At 40.4% G+C, this 26645-nt stretch overlaps 1 protein-coding gene across 3 annotated transcripts in view; it reads right to left on the reverse strand.

Annotated features, from left to right (window-relative positions):
• Positions 1-26645, reverse strand: part of LOC124621988 (survival motor neuron protein) — a 147975-nt gene that overhangs the window by 18708 nt on the left and 102622 nt on the right. For all 3 annotated transcript variants that reach the window (XM_047147528.1, XM_047147530.1, XM_047147529.1), the window contains 3 exons: positions 21669-21780; positions 20754-20854; positions 20488-20625 (listed from right to left, as the gene is read on the reverse strand). In XM_047147528.1, the coding sequence (XP_047003484.1) occupies positions 20488-20625; positions 20754-20854; positions 21669-21780 (351 nt within the window). The remainder of the gene's footprint in view (positions 1-20487; positions 20626-20753; positions 20855-21668; positions 21781-26645) is intronic.

A 26645-nucleotide genomic window follows, 5' to 3' on the forward strand; every position in this document is an offset into this window, starting at 1 on the left:
CCAGGATGGCCCCCTCGTACGCCAACCTATTCATGGGTCGCTTAGAGGAAGCCTTCTTGGTTACCCAGGCCTGCCAACCCAAAGTTTGGTACAGATTTATTGATGACATCTTCATGATCTGGACTCTCAGTGAAGAAGAACTCCAGAATTTCCTCTCCAACCTCAACTCCTTTGGTTCCATCAGATTCACCTGGTCCTACTCCAAATCCCATGCCACTTTCCTTGATGTTGACCTCCATCTGTCCAATGGCCAGCTTCACACATCCGTCCACATCAAACCCACCAACAAGAAACAGTACCTCCATTATGACAGCTGCCACCCATTCCACATCAAACGGTCCCTTCCCTACAGCCTAGGTCTTCGTGGCAAATGAATCTGCTCCAGTCCAGAATCCCTGAACCATTACACCAGCAACCTGAAAACAGCTTTCGCATCCCGCAACTACCCTCCCGACCTGGTACAGAAGCAAATAACCAGAGGCACTTCATCCCCTCAAACCCAGAACCTCCCACAGAAGAACAACAAAAGTGCCCCACTTGTGACAGGATACTTTCCGGGACTGGACCAGACTATGAATGTGGCTCTCCAGCAGGGATACGACTTCCTCAAATCCTGCCCTGAAATGAGATCCATCCTTCATGAAATCCTCCCCACTTCACCAAGAGTGTCTTTCCGCCGTCCACCTAACCTTTGTAACCTGTTAGTTCATCCCTATGAAATCCCCAAACCACCTTCCCTACCCTCTGGCTCCTACCCTTGTAACCACCCCCACCACCACCTACTCCCCTCCTGTAACCTGAAAGGTGTACACAATCAAAGGCAGAGCCACGTGTGAAAGCACCCACGTGATTTACCAACTGACCTGCCTACACTGTGAAGCTTTCTATGTGGGAATGACCAGCAACAAACTGTCCATTCGCATGAATGGACACAGTCAGACCGTGTTTGTTGGTAATGAGGATCACCCTGTGGCTAAACATGCCTTGGTGCACGGCCAACAAATCTTGGCACAGTGTTACACTGTCCGGGTTATCTGGATACTTCCCACTAACACCAACCTGTCAGAACTCCGGAGATGGGAACTTGCCCTTCAGTATATCCTCTCCTCTCGCTATCCACCAGGCCTCAACCTCCGTTAATTTGAAGTTGCCGCCGCTCATACCTCACCTGTCTCAACAACATCTTTGCCTCTGTACTTCCACCTCAACTGACATCTCTGCCCAAACTCTTTGCCTTTACAAATGTCTGCGCGTGTGTGTGTGTGTGTGTGTGTGTGTGTGTGTGTGTGTGTGTGTGTGTGTGTGTGTGTGTGTGTGTGTGTGTGTACGCGCGCGCGCTTTCCCCCCCCCCCCCCCCCCCCCCCCCAAGTCAAGTCTTTCCACTCCCGGGATGGGAACGACTCCTTACCCTCTCCCTTAAAACCCACATCCTTTCGTCTTTCCCTCTCCTTCCCTCTTTCCTGATGAGGCAACAGTTTGTTGCGAAAGCTTGAATTTTGTGTGTGTGTTTGTTATGTTTGTGTTTGTTTGTGTGTCTGTCGACCTGCCAGCACTTTCATTTGGCAAGTCACATCATCTTTGTTTTTAGATATATTTTTTCTACGTGGAATGTTTCCCTCTATTATAACCATATCATTAATTTGAACCCAACAATTACGTTTGTGATTGTCGCTGTTGCGTTTCGAAATCTTTCCTGTCGTCTTATTTTCTCTTTATTTTCTCTTTCTGGTTTTACCAGTAGTCTCACTTTGTGCTCACCTTCCCCTTTTTACCGTAATACAATTTTATCCCGCCTATATGTACTCGATGATACGTAACCCACTTCCAAACCATAACCAAAAAAATTTTTATTTTCCACTTTCAACACTACCGCTGCTATAAAATCCACCGTTTCTAGTTCAATAACGGCTGCTTTCACGTATTAAACAACCATTTTGGCTAGTCCTAATAACTTTCACTTTATTTCCACTTCCGTTTTTCGCACATCACTGATCATTTTTAGCCACTCCCCACAGGTTTTAACGTCATTATTTCTTCGTCAGACAATTGTTAGCCCCATTTTCGTAATCTTTCACCACAACACCATTCCTTTGAATACATTTACACGTTGTTTCGGAATTTTCCCGAATTTCTCCATCCTTTAACGTGTTTTAGCGGCAACACAACCAACTAACCTTCATGCACATCGCTGTCTACCAACCCAAGTTCACCACAGGATCAACTTAACCAACACTTTTTCGCCTTGATGTCTGCTTGTGTCTGTATATGTGTGGATGGATGTGTGTGTGTGTGTGTGTGGGTGTGTGTGTGCGCGCGAATGTATACCCGTCCTTTTTTCCCCCTAAGGTAAGTCTTTCCGCTCCCGGGATTGGAATGACTCCTTATCCTCTCCCTTAAAACCCACATCCTTTCGTCTTTCCCTCTCCTTCCCTCTTTCCTGATGAGGCAACAGTTTGTTGCGAAAGCTTGAATTTTGTGTGTATGTTTGTTATGTTTGTGTGTCTGTCGACCTGCCAGCACTTTCATTTGGCAAGTCACATCATCTTTGTTTTTAGATATATTTTTCCTACCTGGAATGTTTCCCTCTATTATAACCATAATAAAAAGTAGTGACATCGTACATATCTTAGGTCAACATTATGAGCTGTTCAAAGCAGTAGTGAGCTCAGCTAGGGAAATTAGTATTAGTGTATCTCACAAGTCAACAGTTTTGGGGAAGGAGTAGTGAGAACTGAGGCTTCAGAGATGAGAGAGAATACATACATATGGACCATTTTTAACAAATCAGGAATGAACAATAAGGGTTGCAGAACTTTCGACAAACTTCCAAAATTACAAGAGACATTCAACAATTAAAGAGGCAAATTCATGTAAAAAAATATTTTTACAAAATGAGACTTACTACTTCCCAACATAATCCCCACCAATATTAATACACTTTTCCCACCAATGAACAAGTTACCTTAAACCTGATGTACAAAGTCTTTATATGTCTATCCTTGCAATAAATATCCTTGTAATAAATGGTTACTAGGACTTCAGCTGTTCAATATGAAATGAAAATTTAAACACTTGCATCTCTCCCTTTTGCCTTTAATTTATTTACACAACTAATTTTGGTGTTCCACTACACAATCTTGACCAACATAAATTAGCAGGAATCCAATTTTGTGTGCACACCTAACAGGAGCCAATAATAAGCAACGTCCATAGATCTCTACAGGACACTATCCCTTCGTTCATCAACCAATGATAGTGAAGACAACAGTCTGGTTTGAATGTTGTCATGAGAGTTTTTGGTTGATGACAAGGGCGCTGGCTTACAAAAAAATATTGGGGGGGGGGGGGGGGGGGGGGGTCCATACTGCGGGTCTTCCCATGAAATTTTCGAAATTTTAGATGAAAAATAGTGAGTTTTAAAGTTTAAGCACTTTAGAGTCATATGATCAACATTAGAACTCCGAAAACTGGACTCTCAATAACTCGACAAGCCTCACATTTTTTGGCTTTGAAAAAAGAAAAAACAAACACGCACAGTATTTTCATAAAAAGCAAATTTAATTTACAGCAATAATCATGCTTATAGACTATTACAGAGCAGTGAGTATATAGCTCTGAAAAGACTGAAATTATATTTAAATAAATCCTAAACTATCATTAAAAGAATAAAACATAAAATATTGCTGTCGCACAGTAATAGCACGTTAATAGGTGAACAGTAATAGCACTTTAATAGGTGAAATAGCAAATTTAACCTTACTTTGAATAAGGCTCAGGGTTCATTAAATAAAAACAATATCTTCTCAAGGGCAATGCTTTAATACAGTTAATAAAGTTAATACAGTATGCTTAATACTTTCAGTCAAAAAGTATGTAAATAGCGGGTTATAATTGGACCTTACACTCTAAAAATATTTAGGTATTTGGAAATAACTTTTATAGTAATATGGTAATACAGTACTAAGCTAGTACTAATATTTCAAAACTGAAAATTTAACATTATGTATGTATGTATGTATGTATTTAATTCACCATTTTATAAAGATTTTTAATATTACTCTAAATGCCATTATTAGGGCTACAGTGTCTGTAGAAAGGTGCAAACGTCAACCGTCTGACTGGATTACTGAGTATGAAGTAGTTTATGACTGATTGGATATCCAATTCATCCAAAACATCTCTGTAGGCATGAAGAACAGCGAAGTTGTTCAATTGCTTCTGTCCCATTGTTGATCAGTGATATGATTCAGACGTCTAAGGGCACTAAATGACCATTCTGCTGTTGCTGTCGTGATTGGAACCACTTGGAGAAGCCTAATGCACTTCACTACTTTACATAACATTTCTCCAACTGCAGGCTCATGCATAATGTACTTTCTTAAATCATGCGTGTTTTTTAAATCAGTTTTTTTTATTAGTGATATCGGCTTACATATTCAAGTGTACATGCAGAGTCTCATTGTCTAGGACATTTTTCAAAAACTCTTTGATTTTCCAAATTTTTTCACCTCTGTTTACTAAAAGCAAGCACTCTTGTTAAACTGCAATGACCTGTGAGAGTCCAGTTGAAGCAAACAGCTCAGTAATGCAAGATTGCACAATTTCACAAACTTCAAAAACTTCAATTTAAATATCTTTGTAGTATTCCTTTGGGGTTTTGAAAGCGTGTGGTGAGCTGGCTTCATTGTTTTTATTCTACTTTGGTATACTTCGGTTCCGAGAAAGTGAAGGATCATCAATTTGTGAAGGTGGTTCTTTTAAACACAATTCCCAAAAGTGTTCAAAACTATCATGCCTTCGAATCAATGTACAAATCAAGTCCTCATATTTTTTCCGGATCAGCAACACTTACACGAGGGCATTGAATTTTTTCATTCACATCCTCTACTGGGTTCATTGCATGGCAATAAAGACATAAAAAGAAGTCAGTCTTAAATTGGAACACCGACTCAACGTAGCCTGCACATTTGAACCTGCCTCTGTTTTGTCCTCTGCAGAAAACGTTTCAGAAAACTCTAGTAGTTCTTTAAAGTTTTTCAATATTCTCAAGATACTAGAAGCTCGCATAGTCCATCGAGTAGGGCAAAGGGGTCATAGACAACCTGGTCGTTGGCACTCTCACAGCGTTTGCTTCTGAAAAGTCCCATCTTCTTGTTGGATTCCCTTATGGTGTTTATTAAGCCCTGGACTAAAGCCATAATATCCCTCATAGACATAAGATGGCAGAGACTGTCTACAACTGCCAGGTCTAAACTGTGAGTAGTGCAGTGCACGTAACTTGCTTTTAGTTGTATATCCAAAACAAACTTTTATAGTCCTTTCGAGCTACCTCTCATATTCGAGGATAAGCGCGTGACTGCGTGTGAGATCGCTCTCTAAGTTTTCATCTATTTTTAGTTTTCAGATATATATTTTAACTGTTTTTGTGATAATATTTACTATGTAAGTGACTTATTAGTGGTTTCTTCATTCACCTCTGCATTTCGTGTGTTGTGGCCTGATATTTGTGAGTGTTTCGTATCGAGCAACTTAACCTCTTACCCGTGTTTACATTCCGCGCTGACCAGTTGCAGCTGTAGCGGCGCATCGAAAGCTAAGTACTAATTAATTGTTTGTGTATAGTATTTTATTTAGGAACTTTAGTGGTCTTCAACCGGTGTTCTTGGTGTTTTCCGGTGAAATAACTTCAGAAGAAATTTTTGCGAACTGCTTTCAGTTTCGTTACTGTCATTAGACGTTTGATTTTCTTTCTGTGTTAGTATTTTGTTATATTCTCATTTGTTGTTGATTAATACTTTCAATAATAGCAGTTACTTCGCTTGTAGAGCAAGTTTGTGATAATTGTAGTCAGTTTTTAACATCTTCTTATTGTAGTAGCGGAACTTAGATAAAGTTGTTTTCTTGTTTCAATAATTGTAAAATTTTACCATGAGTGAGAAGTGTGGGCTTTGCCGTAGGTTCGTGAGTAGTGGATTGCGGTGTGAGACTTGTTCGAAGTATTTTCACTGGGGGGAATGCAGTGGGGAAGCCAGTGGGCATTCTGGTGAGATCCTCTCCTGGAACTGCAGGTTATGTAGCAAGAGTAAGTTGATAGAGGAGCAGGAGCGTAAGATCTGTGCCCTTCAGGTGCAGTTGAAAAACGCACAGGAGGAGCTAGATAGGATGAGGAGGGAGAAGGGGGTTGGGGAATGGGAGCTGGCTGTTGGCAAGAGATCTGCTAGGAGAAGGAGATTTTCAGATAGTTTTACTATTGGTGTTTGTAATAGATATGACCAACTGTCAGAGTCTAGTGGAGAGGAATCTCTAGTAGCTGTAGATGTAGGAAGTATGCAGCAGACCTTAGCAGTTACGGTGGCTAGGACAGTTGCAAAGTCTAAGAGAAAGAAGAAGGTTCTGCTGTTAGGTAGTTCTCATGGTAGAGGTGTAGGCCAGCAGTTGCAGGAAGTTTTGGGGAGTGAGTACCAGGTCACCAGCATTGTGAAGCCTAATGCAGGATTGGCTCAGGTGACTTTTAACATAGGGGGGTTATGTAGGGATTTTACTAAAGAGGATCAGGTAGTGATTGTGGGTGGGGCTGGTAATAGTATTGATAGGGATGGGAAGTATGACATAGATGGTGACCTGGAAAAGATAGCCACTCAGACTGGCAACACGAATGTGCATTTCGTGGAACTGTTTCAGCGTCACGATCGGCCTCATCTTAATATAGCCGTCAGGCGTAATAACATGAGACTTGGGGGTGCGCTGATGACAGAAGGCATGAGTCACATTTCAGTGGTGTCGGTGGAGTCTATCAGTAGGACGGGTTTCACTAGACATGGCCTGCACCTCAACAGGTATGGGAAGGGGAGGTTGGCAAAACTTATAGGTGACAGCATAGGTGGGGGTGGTGGGATCACTCATGGGAAAATTCCGGTAGTTGTGGGTGTTAGAGCTGTACCTTTTTTAGATTGAAGTCAGCTGATAGGTATTCCTGCTTAAGGGAAGTCTCTCTAACAAAGAAACCACTTTCTACAAAGCTTGGGTATCCGATTAATGAGGGAATTAGTATATTTCATCAAAATATACAAGGTATTCGAGATAAAGTTAGTGAACTGCTTATAGATGTTGACTCTGAAATTATTGGTATATCTGAACACTTCTTAAATAAGGAGATAATTCAGAGGCTTCCTTTACCAGGATACAGGTTGGCTGGCAGCTTTTCTAGGAGCTCTTTGCGGTGTGGGGGAGTAGCCATGTATGTGAAAAACGGTATCCCATTTGAGTCAATTGATGTTTCAAAGTACTGCACTGAAAAGGTGTTTGAATGTTGTGCAGGTGTGGTTAAATTTAGTGGAGCTAAACTTCTTACTGTTGTTATTTATAGATCCCCAGACTCCGATTTCACAACATTTTTGCTAAAGCTAGAGGAGGTTCTTGGTTCACTTTATAGGAAATACAAAAAGTTAGTTATATGTGGTGACTTCAATATTAATTGTATAAGTGATTGTGCAAGGAAAAGGATGCTGGTAGACCTCCTTAATTCATATAATCTTATGCAAACCGTATTCTTTCCAACGAGAGTGCAAGGGAACAGTAGAACAACCATAGACAATATTTTTGTTCATTTGTCATTATTAGAAGGGCATTCTGTTAGCAAAAAGGTGAATGGCCTTTCAGATCATGATGCACAAATTTTAAGTCTAAAAGATTTTTGTGCTTCAACACATGTTAAATATAGTTACCAACTTTTTAGGAAAGCTGATCCAGTTGCTGTACAGACTTTTGTAAACCTTATCAAGGAACAAGATTGGCAAGATGTTTATAGTGCTGATACAGTAGACGATAAATATAATGCTTTCCTCAAGACTTTTCTCGTGCTCTTTGAAAGTTGCTTTCCGTTAGAACGTTTAAAACAGGGTACTAGCACAAACAGGCAGCCTGGGTGGCTGACTAATGGGATAAGAATATCTTGTAGAACAAAGTGGCAATTATATCAAAACGTTAGAAACAGTCAAAATCTAAATGCAGCAGCCCATTACAAACAGTATTGTAAGGTGCTTAAAAAAGTTATTAGGAAGGCAAAAAGTATGTGGTATGCAGATAGAATAGCTAAGTCTCAGGATAAAATTAAAACCATATGGTCAGTCGTAAAGGAAGTGGCTGGTCTGCAGAGACAGGTCGAGGATATAGAATCAGTGCGTAGTGGGGATGTCCGTGTTGCTGATAAGTCGCATATATGTACAGTACTTAATAATCACTTTCTGAATATAGCAGGTGAACTAAATAGAAACCTAGTCCCAACAGGGAATCATATAGCGCTCTTAGAAAAAAGTGTTCCGAGACTGTTACCTGAAATGCTCCTCCATGATACTGACAAGAGGGAGATTGAGTTAATAATTAAATCACTAAAGACCAAGAACTCTCATGGATATGACGGGGTATCTAGCAGAATACTGAAGTATTGTTCCACGTATATTAGCTCAGTACTTAGCCATATCTGTAACTTTTCCTTTAGCAGTGGTCGGTTTCCTGACCGATTAAAGTACTCGGTAGTGAAGCCACTTTATAAAAAGGGAGACAGGGATAATGTTGACAATTATAGACCTGTTTCTATGCCATCGGTGTTTGCTAAAGTTATCGAGAAGCTTGTATATACAAGGTTACTGCAGCATTTAAATTCACATAATTTGCTGTCAAATGTACAGTTTGGTTTTAGAAATGGCTTAACAACTGAAAATGCTATATTCTCTTTTCTCTGTGAGGTTTTGGACGGATTAAATAAAAGGTTGAGAACGTTAGGTGTTTTCTTTGATTTAACGAAGGCTTTTGACTGTGTTGACCACAAAATATTACTGCAGAAGTTGGAACATTATGGAGTAAGGGGAGTAGCTTACAATTGGTTCGCCTCCTACTTTAAGAACAGAAAGCAGAAGGTAATCCTCCGCAATATTGAGAGTGGTAATGATGTTCAGTCCCAATGGGGCACTGTTAAATGGGGCGTTCCCCAAGGGTCGGTGCTGGGGCCACTGCTGTTCCTTATTTATGTAAATGATATGCCTTCTAGTATTACAGGTGATTCAAAAATATTTCTGTTTGCTGATGACACCACCTTGGTAGTGAAGGATCTTGTGTGTAATATTGAAACATTATCAAATAATGTAGTTCATGAAGTAAGTTCGTGGCTTGTGGAAAATAATTTGATGCTAAATCACAGTAAGACTCAGTTTTTACAGTTTCTAACCCACAATTCAACAAGAACTGACATTTTAATCAGACAGAATGGGCATGTTATAAGCGAGACGGAACAGTTCAAGTTCCTAGGCGTACGGATAGATAGTAAGCTGTTGTGGAAAGCCCATGTTCAGGATCTTGTTCAGAAACTAAATGCCGCTTTATTTACCATTAGAACAGTATCTGAAATAAGTGACATTTCAACACGAAAAGTAGTATACTTCGCATATTTTCATACGCTTATGTCATACGGTATTATTTTTTGGGGTAATTCTTCTGATTCAAAAAGGGTATTTTTGGCTCAAAAACGGGCTGTTCGAGCTATGTGTGGTGTAAGTTCGAAAACCTCTTGTCGACCCCTATTCAATAGTCTGGGAATTTTGACATTGCCCTCACAGTATGTATTTTCTTTAATGTCGTTTGTTGTTAGCAATATTAGCTTATTCCCAAGAGTTAGCAGCTTTCACTCAGTTAATACTAGGCAGAAATCAAATCTGCATGTGGAATGCACTTCCTTGACTCTTGTGCAGAAAGGAGTGCAGTATTCTGCTGCATCCATTTTCAATAAGCTACCACAAGAACTCAAAAATCTTAGCAGTAGCCCAAACACTTTTAAGTCTAAACTGAAGAGTTTCCTCATGGCTCACTCCTTCTATTCTGTCGAGGAGCTCCTGGAAGAGATAAAAAATTAAGCAAATTCCAGTGTTACATTCTTGATTTTCTTTATTTAAACTAACGACTTGTTTCATTTTATGTGTTTCTAATATCGTGTTATAATTTCATGTATTGACTCGTTCCATGACCATGGAGACTTCTCCTGAATGTGGTCCCACGGAACAATAAATAAATAAATAAATAAAAATAAACCATCGTGGCACTGTCTGCTTAAGTAACCCATTGACAAATCAAGATGGGGAAAAACTTCTTTTAAAATACTAAACAGAGTTTGTGATTCAGTGTTGGGGATCTCGTATAAGCCAATAAAGTCTTTGTTGATGATTTGGGAATCATCAACAGTATTAATACAATATGATACTTGTTCGTGAATCTAAGAATCACTTGTTTCGTCAATCATAATAGAAAAATGTTCCGTCTTCTTGACTGAAGCCAATACCTTTCTCAACACAGACTTTCCTAGTAGATCAATGATCTCATTTTGAATATTGTGGGACATCCCCTCATACCCAGAACACCCTAACCAATCTTTGAACTCAGGTATGTCATTCCTTTGGACTTCCAACAATTGAAAAAAAAAAAAATGGAGCTTACATCTTCATGCCATCTAATTGCTAGTCCTTGTCAGCATAGAAATAGCATGGTAGTATAAATTGTCTCAAGAGCTAAACGGCTGTTCTTCATATCACTATCTAACTGTTGATTCAATTGGGAGGCCTCGCTTCAGTTAGCGATACAATTTAGTTTCAGAACACCTTCTTTATGGGTAAACGTATTTTCATGAAGATGGAATTTTTCCAAAGCCTTTTTCCAGTTAGAAAATCTTATGGAAGTAAATGCATCATCTTTTTTGGAAGAAAATTGTAATAGATTTTTAGCATGTGCCTCTGAAGGTTTTGCAAAAAACTTCTTTGGTAGATGTTTCATATTCTAGCCATGAATATTTGATCCACCAAGACTTCTGAAATGATCTTCCCTTACCAGATTGTCCAGGTTTTGGCTGTGAATGATTCTTGCCTGAAGACAATGAAGCAATTTACGACAATAATTGTTGGAGGTTGACTTGCAGTATCATCAACTTCCAAGAGCGCTTTTTTGGTAACAAATTTATCCATTGCAAACTTAATTCACAATACACTAAGAGACTAAAGTAAACGAATAAAATAATCATATAAAATAGACACTGAAGTCGGAACAGTAAACACGTCTGCAGTATGCACTGAACAAAACCTTCCACACTCAATGACTGCGACAGCAGGGTGGGCTTTATATAGCGAAGCTTTCCAGGTGCTTCTGCTCCAGTTCTTTTGATGTCACTGCAGCCGCAGTGTTGGCCCGCTGGCGCCGAACTTTACCCAAAGGTTCGAGCAACGGGACAAATTTTAAGTGTGCTCGCAGCACCGTAACACTATCATGATTCACTATTTTTCAGTTAACCTGCTAACTACCATAATAATTATTTGTTTTAACTCATTACTGAATGTATTTTGAAAGGTAACTATGGTCACACATTGAAGATAAATAATTAAGAAAATTATTGGGGGGGGGGGCGGTTGATAAATACAGGGATAGTGTCATTTAAAGAAGAGATCTGTGGACACCAGTTATTTAACAATGGCTCCTCCTATGACTGCACACTAGATTCCTCCCAATTTATATTTGTCAAGGGGCCTGAAGATGGTGTGATGGAACTGCAAAATAGGGTGCATAAATAAATTAAATGCAAATAAGATAGCAGCAGGTGTTTTAATTTTCACTTCATTGATGCAAAGAAGTCTTTCATGTTGTTGGAGCCACATTGCCACAAATTCTTTGACCACCTTATTGTTGCTGAACTTTATCCTGTATAATGCCTCCTCGAGTGAATCAAACAAATGAAGACCCAAGGGAGCCAAAGCTTGGGAGAACTAGGTGGTATCTCCTAACCTGTTTTTTCAATGGCCTCTTGGGTCAGATGTGCAATAAGAGGGCAAGCATAGTTGTGTCGCATAATTAGGCCTTTAAAAACTGATGGTTTTCTCTTATTGCTAGCTTTAATTTACTCATCAGCATGTCAGTAGTAGACTCTGTTTATTGTACACTGACCTTCCAACACAAAAGGCAACACTTTGGGCATCCCCAAGATATGGTCAGCATGACTTTTCTCACTGAGGTTGACATCCCATATTCTTTACGGACATGTTAGCTCTATGGTCATCAAATGTTTCTGCTCAATAGCGAATACTGGCATTGTGGGGTGGCACCTCAGACCACATACGTACTAATCTTATTATTAATTATTGATAATGTACATAAGTTAGTATGTGATTAGCTCTCAACAGGCTAGCTATAGTAAGGACATGTGGTAAGTTGCCACTGGTCACTATGTAGTGATTGTTAAAACTTGACACTATTCCGAACACTTCATGTCACCTGTTCTCAGGTTCAGATTGCTGCCACCCTCAGCTGTCCCAAAGTTATGACATTGTAATTGTCTAACTAAGAGTTACTGTGTTGTCTATGTGAATGGTTGGTTGATAAATACACTAATTTTACTTAAATTTAGATGCATTATGCAATATGAGACATGATCATAGATATTTAGCAAATGTTTTAGTGCCATTTCTCTTCTTCTCATTGCATTGTATTCCAACAGCCTTAATTCCATTTCATATCTACCACATTTGAAGACGACCATCTCCGTAAATCAAATTCATGTATTTGTGTCGCTTCCATGTCAAAATTTTGCTGCAGCAGCAGATCGGAATGAATCGCACATGAATATTAGTTGTAGGTACTGGAATACAAACTCTTAATCTTGCTCTCATTCTCTAATTAAGCAGTGGCAGCAATAATTACCCCCCCCCTCCCCCTGAGGTAAGCAGCCAACATTACTTAGCTCATGTGTAATTCAGCAATGTCAATTGCCGTTTGAAACAAAACTTAATAGTACTGTCTCTAAGTTTGTTTGTTACTGGCAAATGACTACACTTAAGATCTTAATGTTGGTTGATACTTTTGAAATTAAAGAAAGGAGTTAACACCAAATGGCTGGCCAGAGTATTGCTAGTCAACTTTTTTTTCCATTATGCCTATTTATAAAAGTTTCATAATTCTGCAAAACAATTTTTATTCATCAGCTGTTCTCAGCTCATATTGGTGATGCCAACCTAAAGTCATGGACGTACAAAATTCCTTCTACAATCTGTTTAATTTCCACCTTGTTCTGCCTCTAATTATTGAATGTTGCTCATAATTTTTGCTCTGCAGTGGAGTGTGCACCAATTTAAAAATTCCCAGCAGATTAAAACCCTTTCCTGGACTGGGACTCAAACCTGGGAGCTTCGTCTTTTGCAGGAAAGTGCTCTGTTGCAAAGTATACAAGAGGACTTAATAATACTGAAGAGAAGGTATTGGCAAAAGTCAAGCAGTGAGGGCAGGTTGTGAATTGTGCTTTGATAGCTCTGAAGTGCCCGTGAAATGTAAAGGTCCCATGTTCAAGTCTCAGCCTATTACACAGTTTTAATCTGTCAGGAAGTTTCTTCATGAACTTTAAATAAATGCAAAAGAAACAATTCTCAATATAAGAGATACTGTGATACTTTGCATAACATGAAAATTCAATCTAGTTAACTGAAATTATGAGGTGTAATTACTGGTTATCTTCAGGAAGCAAAATGTGTAGTTCTGCCAACAGACAAATATAAAATTTTTGTTCACCCTCATCTGTGCTACAAGTAAGTCACTCTCGTCCTGGGGCCAGAGTGACCTGCTCGGCCCTTTTTCACATATTCTAATGTACAACCTCAGATTAAAAGTATCCATACACCTATTAGCGGATATCAATGTATTATAATGAACTGTGTTGAGGACACTTTCAGTGGGGTGTCAATGGCTGTGGAGGAAGGATGGCCCATTCTTCCTTACAAGGAAAAACCAGAAAAGATAGTGGTGTTGGATGGTAGGGTATGGAGCAAATTTGCCATTGTAAAATCCTAGAGGCATACCATTTGGTTCCAGTAAGGATTCTAGGCAGACCAGTTCATTTCAAGAATGTTACTGGCCACAAACCACTGCTTCATGGCACAGTGCATTGCCATGCTGATATGATCATTGACTGAACTATTACTCTACTGTACACACTCACAATATTGAAAAACGTTTTCATATCCTCTTAGCTGTAGGACCACAATCTAGTGACTAAACACCCTCACACCACCCCACCTTTACCTTACTTCACTGCTGGCACTACACGTAATGGCAATGCCATTCTCCAGGCATTTGCCAAACCCTAATCCTATCAGATTTCCATGGGGTAAAGTGTGATTCATCACTCCAAATCACTTGTTCCCAGTCATGCGCCCTCCACTGGCATCACTTAGCACTGACTACAGAAATATATGGCTCATGAGGAGCTATTCAGCATTGAACCCCATTCATTTAACTCCCTACATACAATTATTGTGCTAGCCGGATTTCTGGTAGCACTTTCGAACTGAAGAGAAATTCCTTCCACTCATTTAAGGCATTTTTTTTTTTTACAACCATCCCCCACAGTGTTTATTGGTCCCTGTCAGTCAGTACGTAAGACCTGCTTGGTCTCCGTTTAGTTATGGTTGTCCTACACGCTTCCACTTCACCATCACATTACCCACAGTCAATTTGAGCAGTTTTAGTAGGGTTGGAATGTCCCTGATGGATTTGTTACTCACGTGACCCTCAATGATTAGTCCATGTTTGAAGGACCAAGTCAGATCCATAGAACATGGAGAGAAAAAAAGGGTTAAAATGACTACACGTCAATCCCAACTGATGGAAGGAAAGACACCTAAAAAAAAAGGGACTTGGAGAAAGGACCATAAAATATGCCATAGAGAAACAGAAGTCCTGAATTAAAGATTAAATGTTCTTCAACATATTGCTACAATAGATAAAAAGTAAAATGCGGCTGATAGGTCGCGCATCATTTGCTAAAATAGCGGACAATTCAGATGGAAAACACAAACGAGAACATAAGCACTTAGAAAAAGGACATTCCAACAGCAAATGGCAGACAGTCAAAAGTTGGGCACAATGTGCACAAAATGATGGGGGAGCACTACTTAACAAATGGCGATGGCTGAAAAGACAGTGCCCTATACACAACCTAGTTAAAATGATCTCATGACGAGAGGGGCTGAGAGGGCCGAGAGGAGGGCGTCCAAGATGCTGGGAGGGGCTTAATAGCCTGGAGATAGTTCCCATGAAGGGAGGACCATTGGTGATGCCAAAGTGACACCACCTGGTGACAGTCGGCAACAAAGAGACCATCAGAGGGACTGTATCAACTAGTGGACTGAGGTATGAGGCCTGCAGCCTTGGGAGCAGTGTCAGGGGCCTCATTTCCTGTCAGACTGACGTGACCAGGAACCCACATAAGCATCACATTGGCTCGATCAAGAGTGAGCAAATGACAGCTTTCCTGGACCTGTTGCACTAGGAGATGGATGGCGCACAGCACACAGAGGCTTTGAAGGGCACAGAGATCTGAGCAGATGACGCAATTGAAAAGCTTGTGCCGCCGGATGTACCGCATGACCTGATACAAGCGAAGAGCTCTGCTGTAAATGCTGAGCAGTGTTCCAGAAGTAGATACCAAAAAACGTTAGTGCCAATGATAAAGGCACACCCAACACCAAGGCCAGTCCAAGAGCCATCAGTGTACACAAAGGTACTATTGTGAAGTTCCATGCAAAAATCATGAAATTGATGGTGATATAGCAAAGCAGGAGTAGTGTCCTTAGGAAGTGAATGAAGGCCAAGGTCAACATGTGCAATCAAGCGAGTCATCAAAGGAGGTGGCATAGGATGGGCAGCCATGCAAGACAGCATGCACATTTGCCGAGTAGAAAGTCACGGCAGTAGGACAGCAGTAGTTCGGCAGCTTCTGCAAACAGACTCTCAACTGGGCTAGTGTAAAAGATATCAGCGGCCACTCTGATGCCACGCTGGTGGATAGTATTGAGATGGCAAAAGAGGGACAGGTGTGCTGATGCATAAACGAAGCACCCGTAGTCTAGTTTGAAATGGACAAGAGACCGGCACAAACAGTGGAGGGTGGTTTGATCTGCACCCCAGGAACTACCAATGATGACATGTAAGAAACTGAGGGGTCGCAGACAGCGGGCTGCCAGACAAGACGTGTGGGAGCACCGTGAAAGTTTCCTATCGAGCACGAGACCCAGTAAATTCCTTGTTTCAATAAACAAAAGAGCAACAGGCCCAAGACGTAATGACGGTGAAAGAAACCAATTGCACTGCCAGAAATTCATACAAATGGTTTTGTCAGTGGAAAAACAAAAGCCATTGTTTATGCTCCATAAGTAAAGACAATCAAGACAATGCTGTAGACACCACTCAGTGAGACAGATCCATGGAGAACTGCAGTAGATGGCAAAATCATCAACACAAAGAGAGCCGAGATGCCCGGCAGGTGACAGGCTATTATAGGGTTAATGGTGACAGCAAAGAGAACGATGTTCAAGACGGAACCCTTAGACACACCATTTTCATGGATAAAGGTGACCAACTAGGCAGAACCCACACATACCTCGAAAACTCTGTCTTTTAAAAATTCCTGAAAGAAACAGGGCAGGCAGCCATGGAAGCCACACATGTAGAGTGTACGGAGGATACCTGTCTTCCACCAAGTGTCTTAGGTTTTCTCCAACTTAAAAAAACACAGCCTCACACTGGGATTTCTGCAGAAAACAATTCATGACACGAGTGGATAAAGCGACAAGATGGCCAACTGCAGAAAAGTGTGCTCAAAAGTCACACTGTGCAATGGTTAGTAAATTGCGAGACTCTAGCCACCATACCAGCCGTGCATGAATCATATGTTCCATTACCTTGCAAACACAGCTGGTGAGATTTGGGCCGGCACCTAGAAGGGAGGTGTTTTTTCTTACCAGGGTTAGGTACAGGAATTGCAGTGGGTTCACAGCAATGTCTGGGAAATGTGCCTTCTGCCCAGATGTGGTTGTATGGATGAAGCAAAAAGTGCTTGCCCACCAAAGCAACATGCTGCAACATCTGAATGTTAACAGTGTCTAGTCCTGGGGTGAAGAATCAGGATGAAGTGAGAGCATGATCTAGCTCCCTCATAGTAAAAGCAGCATTGTAGTACACACGATTCTGAGAAAGGAATCGCCCGAGCTGCCTCTGTTCGTTTTCGATGGAGGAAGGCAGGGTGACAGTGGGAGCAGCTCAAAATGTCTGCAAAATGGTGACCAAAGGTGTTGGAGGTAGCACCAGGGTCCATGATGACATTGTCTGCTACTGTCAGGCCGGAAATTGGGGAATGGATCTTGATCCGAGAGAGCTGTTTGAGATTGGCCCACATGATGGAAGAGGGAGTGGAACTGTTAACAGAACTAGTGAATGAAATCCAGCTAGCTTTTTTGCTATCCTGAACAACACAATGACACTGTGCACACAACTGTTTATAATGAATGCAGTTTGTCATCATAGGTGATAGTTAAAAATGCGGAGAGCACGTCTCCATGCGCAAATTACGTTGCGGCACACCTCAGTCCACCAAGCTACCGGAGCACTGCATGGTAAAGATAAAGGGGGAGGAATGGTATGTCCTGCAGTGGTAAGGATAACATTTGTAAGATATTCCACCTGGTCTTCACAACTGGGAAAATGATGTTTGTCTAAGGTCACCAGGGAGGAGTAACGCCTCCAGTCAGCCTTAGTAAGCTACCATTTGGGTGTCCAAGGAGGTGGGGTAGGAGTCAGCAAATGGATAGCCTATCGGAATGGTCACTTGTGTATATGTCAGAGAGATCGGGCCATTCAAGATGATAGGCAAGCTGGGCAGTGCAGAAGGATAGGAATATGGAGTCAAGGGGGTGCTCGTGTGTTAAGGCAGAAAGGTTAAGTTGATTGAGGTCAGCCAAGAGAGCATCCTTTGCACCTTTTCTGGGAGAACCCCAATGGAGATGGTGCAAATTAAAGTCACCAAACAGCAGAAAGGGGTGAGATAGCTGCCCATTAAGCTGGAGGAAGTCTGCCCTGGTGATATCGAATGACACAGGGACATAAATAATACAAATGGAGAAGGTCAAGTGAGGAAGGAAAAGGTGAACTGCAACAGTTTGAAGGTGGGTAGTCAGATTTGTTGACTATGAACATCACCACATATGAGCAGCATGACTCCCCCAAGAGATGGAATGCCGACCTTGGGGGGAGATCAAAACGGATCAGGAAGAAATGAGAGAGCTCAAAACGATGATGATGACGCAATTTTGTTTCCTGAAGGCAGAGAACAATTGCATGCTTTATTCTAAGAGCGTGCTATAAATCCTCTTTATTGGATTAAAGATCGCAAATGTTCCATTGGAGGAGACTCGTGACGAGGAAAACTGAAGGGGTGTCACCTCAGTGGCTGCCGAGTTCCAGCCTTCGAAGAATCGCTGCTACCGGGCACAGAGGCAGGAAGATCCTACTCTACGAGGTCTATAGAAGCATCAGAATTCTCCTTCTGTCGGCCTGCGGAGTCCAGGGCAGAAAAACGGTTGATGGTGCGCACAATCAACATGGAGGATGGCTGGGTGAGGGTATCAATTTGGCGACACCATCGGAGGGGATCTCCGAATTGGCGAAGGAGAAGATCGTATGCCTCTGTTTAATTTCTTGAATATTTGTAGTTGGCAGATGACGATTCTGATGTTTGTTGGCTGGAAGGATGTAGAAAGTCTTCACAGGAGTATTTCTTCTGTCCTTTCCAGCCTCCCAGTTGTGTAGCGGGTGACTTGGCCCCATGATGCAAAAGTCTGGTGGCTTTTTGCACAGCTGGAGAAGGAGACGGGGATGCTACAATGACACTGGGGAATTTCACAACTGCAGTGCCAAATCTGAGGTGGTGTGTCTGTGTGGCCATGTCCTTCATGGAACAAGATGTAGCAAGAACAGTACTGCAAGTGGCAGATAGGTGAATGCAGCATCTGTGACTAGCCAACAATTTGTGAGTGACAGGGTAACGTACTTTTTGCTTCACCCGGATCTCCTGGACAGCCTGCTCATCGAGATACATAAGACAATCACAAAAGGAGGCAGCGTGGCTGAAATTGCAGTTGATACAGCAGGGAGAAGGAGACGGACAATTGCCCTTACAAGCACCCCTAACACGGGTTACACATTTGGCCAAGTGTCCACAGGGTGGTTGTAATGATGACATTAGTAGCAGCACATAGGGTTTGGAATGTACGGTCGGACTGTGATAACTTCATAGCCTGCTATGACCTTTGACAGAAGCACCATTCTATCAAACTTGAGAGAAAGAGCGTGTGTGGGCACTAAGGATGAGTCTACCTTTTTTAACACCCGATATACTGCAATGACACCCTGATCAGAAAGGTACATTTCTGATTTCTGTCTCTGTCAGACCATCAAGCAGACTAGTTGTAAATAACACCAAGCGAACAATTCAGTGTTTGATGTGCCTTGACACCAACAGGATAGCCATGGAGGAGCGAAGCTGCAAGCAGTTGTGCTTGAGAATCAGTAGTAGTCTCCAAAAGCAAAGTGCCATTGCATAAACCACAGCAGGATTTCACAGTGTCAGCAGTTACATCAACAAGGGATATATTGTGGCAAAAGACCATCTTCAGTACATGGAACCATGAAGAACTTGGGTGCTGCTGGGAGGGTCTTTGAATCTTTAGCCACCACCTGTTTATGTTTGGCAGGCACTGACTGGGAAGAAGACTATTCGCTCATTGCAAGAAAATCCCCAAGATTGCCAGCGTCTCTGATGATTTGCTCCTTCCAACTGGGGATACCGGTCAGAAGAGGTTGCACCCACATTAGGTGATTGGTCACTCCTCCCGAACACCTGACAGTGGGACCAGTTGACAATTTGGGAAGGTAGCAGCTCAGGCAATCACCCCTCACTGCGCCTGGGCTGTACCAGGGGGTACGTGCGAACCCTACGTGTCAACCCAGGGCTGGGAATTGTGTGTTACCCAGTCACCTGCTATACGTCAGATGCGTGGACTGGCCTTCGGGAGTGCACATGGAAAAAGAAGAAAAAGAGGAACCTCAGATGCCAAAGCAGACAAAGGATAGAAGGGGAAAAAAAGAAAAAAGAAAACAGCAAAGAGACATTTCTGACTGAATATGCAGAACACATTTCCAAAACGTCCATGACATATTTCACAATGGAGGGGAAAAAAGAAACCTAGAGGATAGACATGTAGCATGGAAGGGAAAAAATGCTGCAAAGGTTGGGACCCGTGGTAGCCAAGCACGAACCCACCAGAGAGCAGCAAGCCCCCTGGGAGGGGGCTGTTTCTGCTTCTCAACAATACAATACTCCCAGCCTTCTTTCATACTAGCAGGTCCGTCTCAACACACAGCAACATTACACAGCAGTATCTAGATCAGATAGTGTATCCCTTTCTTCTCTGCAACGAAGGAACTATTACTTCAGAAAGCTCAATTGTGTGTTGTTTCAATGTAAGTCTTATCGGCAGGACTACATATTTCATCTCCTGAAGGTAAGAACAACCTAGAAATTCTCTCACATAATTTGTTGCTATATTTTGCATTGGAAGTAGCTAACAGAAGTACCTGAGGATGCAGAAATGGTCCTTGCCTGCTGTTGTAAAATTCAGACTGTCCAATCCAGGAGGCCCCATTTGATGACGCATCTTCAAATGAATCAATATGATGTTCTCCATCTTCATCACTTCCAATAATATTATCCGACTGAAAATGTTGGTTATTAAATTATATTTGATTTTTATGCAGTGCTTTACTAAATGAACAAATACATTCTTTTGAGCATATTACTCAGCAAGATTAGTATTTTATATTAATAAAAACTGAAATATCACCTCTACATTTTCCAGTGCTTGCTGTATTTGGTACTGCCTTGCAATGGAACCTTGTGATGGCTGTAAAGCTGCCACTGGAACTACTTCTTCATTATCGTAGCCTAAGAAATTACATTTGAGATGAATAATTAATTCATTGAAAGAACAGAGTAATGCTGGAAAAAATTAAAAGCTATATTTCCCGGGAAGGTGGGTCACACCCAGTAAAGTTATATTATTTGCAAGCCTGTACACAGCAAACTTAAAAAAACTACAGAACAGGACTGTGTGAATGGGAGGAAGGATGCGGGAGGACACTACTGAAAATAAATCCTCGAAGCTACAATTAAACTTGACAATTTTCATTAACAGGCCAGAATCACTAAATAGTGACTTATGTTAACTCTTATGTGATTTTCTTGTAGCAGCAGGGCATTTCATATTTTTAGAAATACACAATACTAAAAACTAAGCTGGAATCATGATAGTAAATCACTCTTCAACTGCATCTGATTTTTTGCTATAATAGATTTCTAAGATAATAAAAACCCAGTATGAACTTCATTTACACAAAACTTCAAAACGCTATCGATACTTGGCAACCTTCCATCAGATATTGCTACATCTTTTAACACCCACCTTCGGCAGCTGTATTTCCTGCTGAACAACAAAGCCCTTGTTCTAAAAGCCAAGAACAGTCATCTTTCACCACACACATTGTTCATATACAACCTGTACAGCATTCATACTCATCACTTGCAACAAATTTCTTTCAACAAGTATGGAATTTCCTCCATATCTACTGACTACAATTCCCAACTCATTTCTGGTGCTTTATCTAATGTAATGCACTTCAAACATTCCTGCAATATAGCAGTTATTCTTATTATTAATAAGAAACATTTCCCAATAAGAATGCAAAATGTTTATATTTACCTATGTACTTCACAACACATTTTCCTTTCTTCTGGTCTACAGATTGTATAATGGCTTCGTATTCACACCCATCCTCCGAGAAAATTGCTCTACAGGGTGCTCCAACTTCCCACTGCGAAAATTAATTTTCAGTACTGATAGTAGCAACAAGCAATCACACAGTGTAACTAACTAACAAAGTAGGAAATAATCAGCAGACTCCCTATTGATCTTGGCCTACAGTCAGAATGCAACTATTGATCTAATCAAAACATTTAGATAAGAAATACAACAATGAGTTAAGTTATCTGGCATAAAATCTTTGGACACAGGATATGAATGTGGCTGACACAATGAATTGTATTAGAATGCTAACTGGAATTTTTAACAAACCTAATATATAAAATTTTATTTTTGATGGAGATACTCTTCAGTGGTGCACAAGAAGCTGCCCAACAAAGTTATCTTATTCACTCATACTCCCCAACAATATCAACATCACTTTAATGTGATCAGGCATTTTGCTGAATGGACGCGTATCCAAGTATATGACTACTTTCTAAACTAATGTCAAGCACTTCAACTCTTTCCGGAGGTTTTTTTTTTTTTTGTCCTGGTGCTATATTCCTGGTTTTCAGTATTTTTTGAGAAAGAGAAGAGAGAGAGAGAGAGAGAGAGAGAGAGAGAGAGAGAGAGAGAGAGAGAGAGCGTAATTTTTAAGACTTAAGGTAAAAAGGTTAGAATTATTATGCGGACCCTCTATAAAAAATGTGTCAAAACAGGCCAAAGGAAAATATCTTTGCCAGAAGATGGTGAGTACAACACTCTTTGAAAGTCGTGGCATTTGAGCATTGTCACCTAGAGTGATCTTCAATAATAATAAATTACCTAATATGTATCAACATTTCTTAAAATGTTATTGTTGTTGTCACTGTCTTCAGTCCGAAGACTGGTTTGATGCAGCTCTCCATGCTACTCTGTCCTGTGTAAGCCTCTTCATCTTTGAGAAACTACTGCAACCTACAGCCTTATGAATCTGCTTAGCGTATTCATCTCTCTCTACAATTTTTACCCTCCACACTTCCCTCCCATCCCTTGATGCCTCAGAGCGTGTCCTACCAACAGATCCCTTCTTCTAGCCAAGTTGTGCCACAAATTCCTGTTCTCCCCAACTCTATTCAATTCCCCCTCATTAGTTATATGATCCACTCATCTAATCTTCAGCATTCTTCTTAGACCACGTTTTCAAAGCTTCTATTCTCTTATTGTCTAAACTGTTTATCATCAATATTTCACATCCATACATGGCTAAATTCCATACAAATACTTCCAGAAAAGACTTCCTGGCACTTAGGTCTATACTCAATGTTAACAAATTTCTCATCTTCTGAAATGCTTTCCTTGCTATCGCTAGTCTACATTTTATATCCTCACTACTTTGACCATCCTAAGTTATTTTGCTGCCCAAATAGCAAAACTCATCTAGTATTATAAGTGTCATTTCCTAATCTACTTCCCACAGCATCGCCTGATTTAAATTGACTACATTCCATTATCCTTGTTTTGCTTTTGTTGATATTAATCTTATAGCCTCCTTTCAAGACACTGTCCATTCCATTCCATTCAACTGTTCTTCAGAGTCCATTGCCGTCTACGACGGAATTACAATGCCATCAGCAAACCTCAAGGTTTTTGTTTCTTCTCCCTGGATTTTAATTCCTACTAAAAAATTTTCTTTGGTTTCCTTTACTGCTTGTTTATTGTACAGATTGAATAACATTGGGGACAGGCTACAAGCCTGTCTCACTTCCTTCTCAACCATTACTTCCCTTCCATACCCCTTGACTCATTAACTGCCTTCTGGTTGCTGTAAAAATTATAAATAGCCTTTCATTCGCTTTATTTTACCCCTGCCACCTTCACAAATTAAAAGAGTATTCCAGTCAACCCTGTCAAAAGCTTTTTTTAAATCTACAAATACTATAAATGTAGGTTTGCCTAGCTTTTAAGGTAAGTCGTAGGGTCAGTACTTCCTCACATGTTTCTATACTTCTATGGAATCCAAACTCTTCTTTCACACACAAAACACACCCACACACCATAAACAAAAACTTAGTGCCACAGTAGGTTGGAAGAGAAAAAATATCAATGTTAAGATTTATTTACTTTAATATGTCCCTCTTAAATCAAACTGTGTTATATAAAATACTTTCCACCAAGGGAAACAGAACAAGGGAATGAAGCATTACTCACAAGGTCCTACCTTAACACACATTACTCTAAATTTGTTCCAGTTAAGGCTTTGCAAACATGTCTCCAAGCTGATTTTCAGAACACACACATTGCAGATTGATACTGTCTTTTTGTTAGAGTTGATGCACAAAATAGTAATGTTCTCTCATATGCTCAGAACATTTGTGGAATTCTGGATTTTTCACCAAATTTTGTGTTCCTTTTTCCTACTATCTCCAACATCAGTCACTTAAGCCATACACATTATCTCCTTGACTGGCAACAACAAACTCCACTTCAGTGAGGGATGCGAGACTGATTTCTGCAGCTGACACACTCATGAAACAGGAGAGTCGCTTTTCATTGAGACACACTGTTGATCAATGACACAAAACTGTAAGATGACAGTCTTGTTTTAATGTTGTCTGTGATGTCAGCATCAGCATAGGGACACAGTTTATCAACAGGTGAAATGTAGAAAAGATCCAGGTCAGAGGTACCACAAACATATCATAAAATACATATTCCAGCATTCCAGTCATAAGTGGGTTTAGCCATCAATGAAGTGATCAACTTTTGGAACAGTGTAAATGAGATTTGGACAAGAAGAACAGGTCACACATCCACAACGTTCACTATAACTTGGGGAGTTTTCAATGCTTTCTAGTCGGCCATGTTATAACAATGTAGAATCTTCTGTGTACACTCACTGTGGAATAAACAAGCCACACTCATTATATCTGCATATCTAAAAATGAACCTACAGAGTCCACTGTTATTTTTAATTCTGACAACAAATCTAAAACCAAATTCACTGCGCTTTAAGCTGACACTGCAAAAAGACCACCATTGACATAAATAGCAATTTTTCTGTTTTGCTCCATCGAATGTAAATGCAGGAATTTGCTGTTGAACGAATGGTTGACTCAAAGTTATTACTCCAGCAATGAGATTATGCTGAAGCCCATATAATGATTTCTTGAGGCAACAAAAACAACCTCATTTGATTTTAAAATACTCCGAGTCATATTTTTCTGTGTCCGAGTTTCCAAACAAATTAACTTCTAACATCGAATTGATAAGTTTCAAACTTCTCCAGCTACAATTGCTGCTAAGGTACAAACAATTGCAGTAAAAGTTTCATCATGAAGTCCTGCATACCACAAACACCCAAGTGAACATGGTACTGGCCAATCAACCCATCAGGTTTATATTTTACATGAAGCACCCATTAATTATCGTTAATATGTTTACCCTTTGGCAGTTCTAACAAGTCCTATGCATTGTTTTCTTCAAAGGCCTTCATTTGCTCTTTCGCTGATTTAAGCCATTTATCAGAATCATGACTTATCATAGCTTCACTGAAGTTTGTTGGTGCTAGTTCTTCATAGACTGATTGTACCAGGCAAACTAACGCATTTATTGTTTCTTGAAGCTACTGGTGTTTTATTTTATGAACTGGATAACAACTTTGTAATTCATCTGAACATTCTTGGTTACTGCTCACAATTTGATCGACAGTAGACTTAACTTTCTGTCTGATTAAGAATTACTAATCACTTTCCTCCATTCCTTCAGGTATGAAATTAAATTCCAGCACCATCAAGTTTACAGTTGTATATAACTTCTCTGGCTGAAAAATCATCACACAATTTCACTGCATGGTGTTTTTGTGGGATCCACACTTGGTAACCTTTTTGTCATTCACATAACAACAAAATGGTGAGGTGTGTCATCAAATTTTGAGTGAAAGTACTTTGGCAAATAAACATAGCATTTTCACCCAAGATGTGTAACTAGCTAAAACTATCTAAAGCTTTGTCAGTACACAACTTGAAAGGTGCGTTGACTCGAACACTTGACTTAACAGTACAAGTGAATAGAGAAATGGCTGTGTCATATGCATGAGCCCAAAATGATTTAGGTAACACACTAGATGATAATATGGAGTGAGTTAATTTTACTATGTTTCAATTTACTTGTCCAGCAACATTATTTTGCTCAGGCATATCCGGATAAGATGAAACTCAATATCCTGGATTCATAGCACTGCAGTTACTTTGTTACAATTACACTCTCTTCCACCATCAGATCAGCTGCACCACGCTCCTTCAAAAAATGTCTTCAAATTGTCAGCAACTTCAGATTTTTTTCTAATCAAGTACAACCCAGCACAACATAAATAATCATCTCTGAAATTCACATAGTAATGAAAACTGTTTACAGAGTCAGCAGAGATTGGTCCTTTATCATCATCATTAATCAATTCACAGTTTGTGGACGATCTCTGAGAACTGAATGGTTTGTGGGGGTGTGGGTGGAGCGGTGGGGGGTGTTTGGGGAGAACACACACATCACAAAGCAAGTTGTTATCTAAACACTTCACTGATATAAAGTTTTCCTGTTGCGACTATTTCCATATGTCGCTGACTGGTAATACCTTTGTTACAGTAAGTCTCATTATATTCCCATTGTGCAGCTTTATGAACAAATAAAAGTTAGCATCTGGCATCAGGGACATACCAAAAACTATGTAGTAAAGCAGGTATCCACCTGCAGTTACGCGTACTTAGTATAAATAGTGCCAATCCTACACACAAGGTAATTTCATTGCCATCCATCTGTACACACTGTGCAGGGAAATGCAATTTATTTGGTGAAATGTGGTGGTGTGCCAGATTCATAAATCCAATTTAGCAGTGACAAAAATCAGTGTGAACCACCAAGCCAGTGGCAAAACACGCATTTGGTTCACTATTCACTTTT

Source organism: Schistocerca americana, chromosome 7 (assembly GCF_021461395.2).
Source record: "Schistocerca americana isolate TAMUIC-IGC-003095 chromosome 7, iqSchAmer2.1, whole genome shotgun sequence".
Lineage (NCBI taxonomy): Eukaryota > Metazoa > Arthropoda > Insecta > Orthoptera > Acrididae > Schistocerca > Schistocerca americana.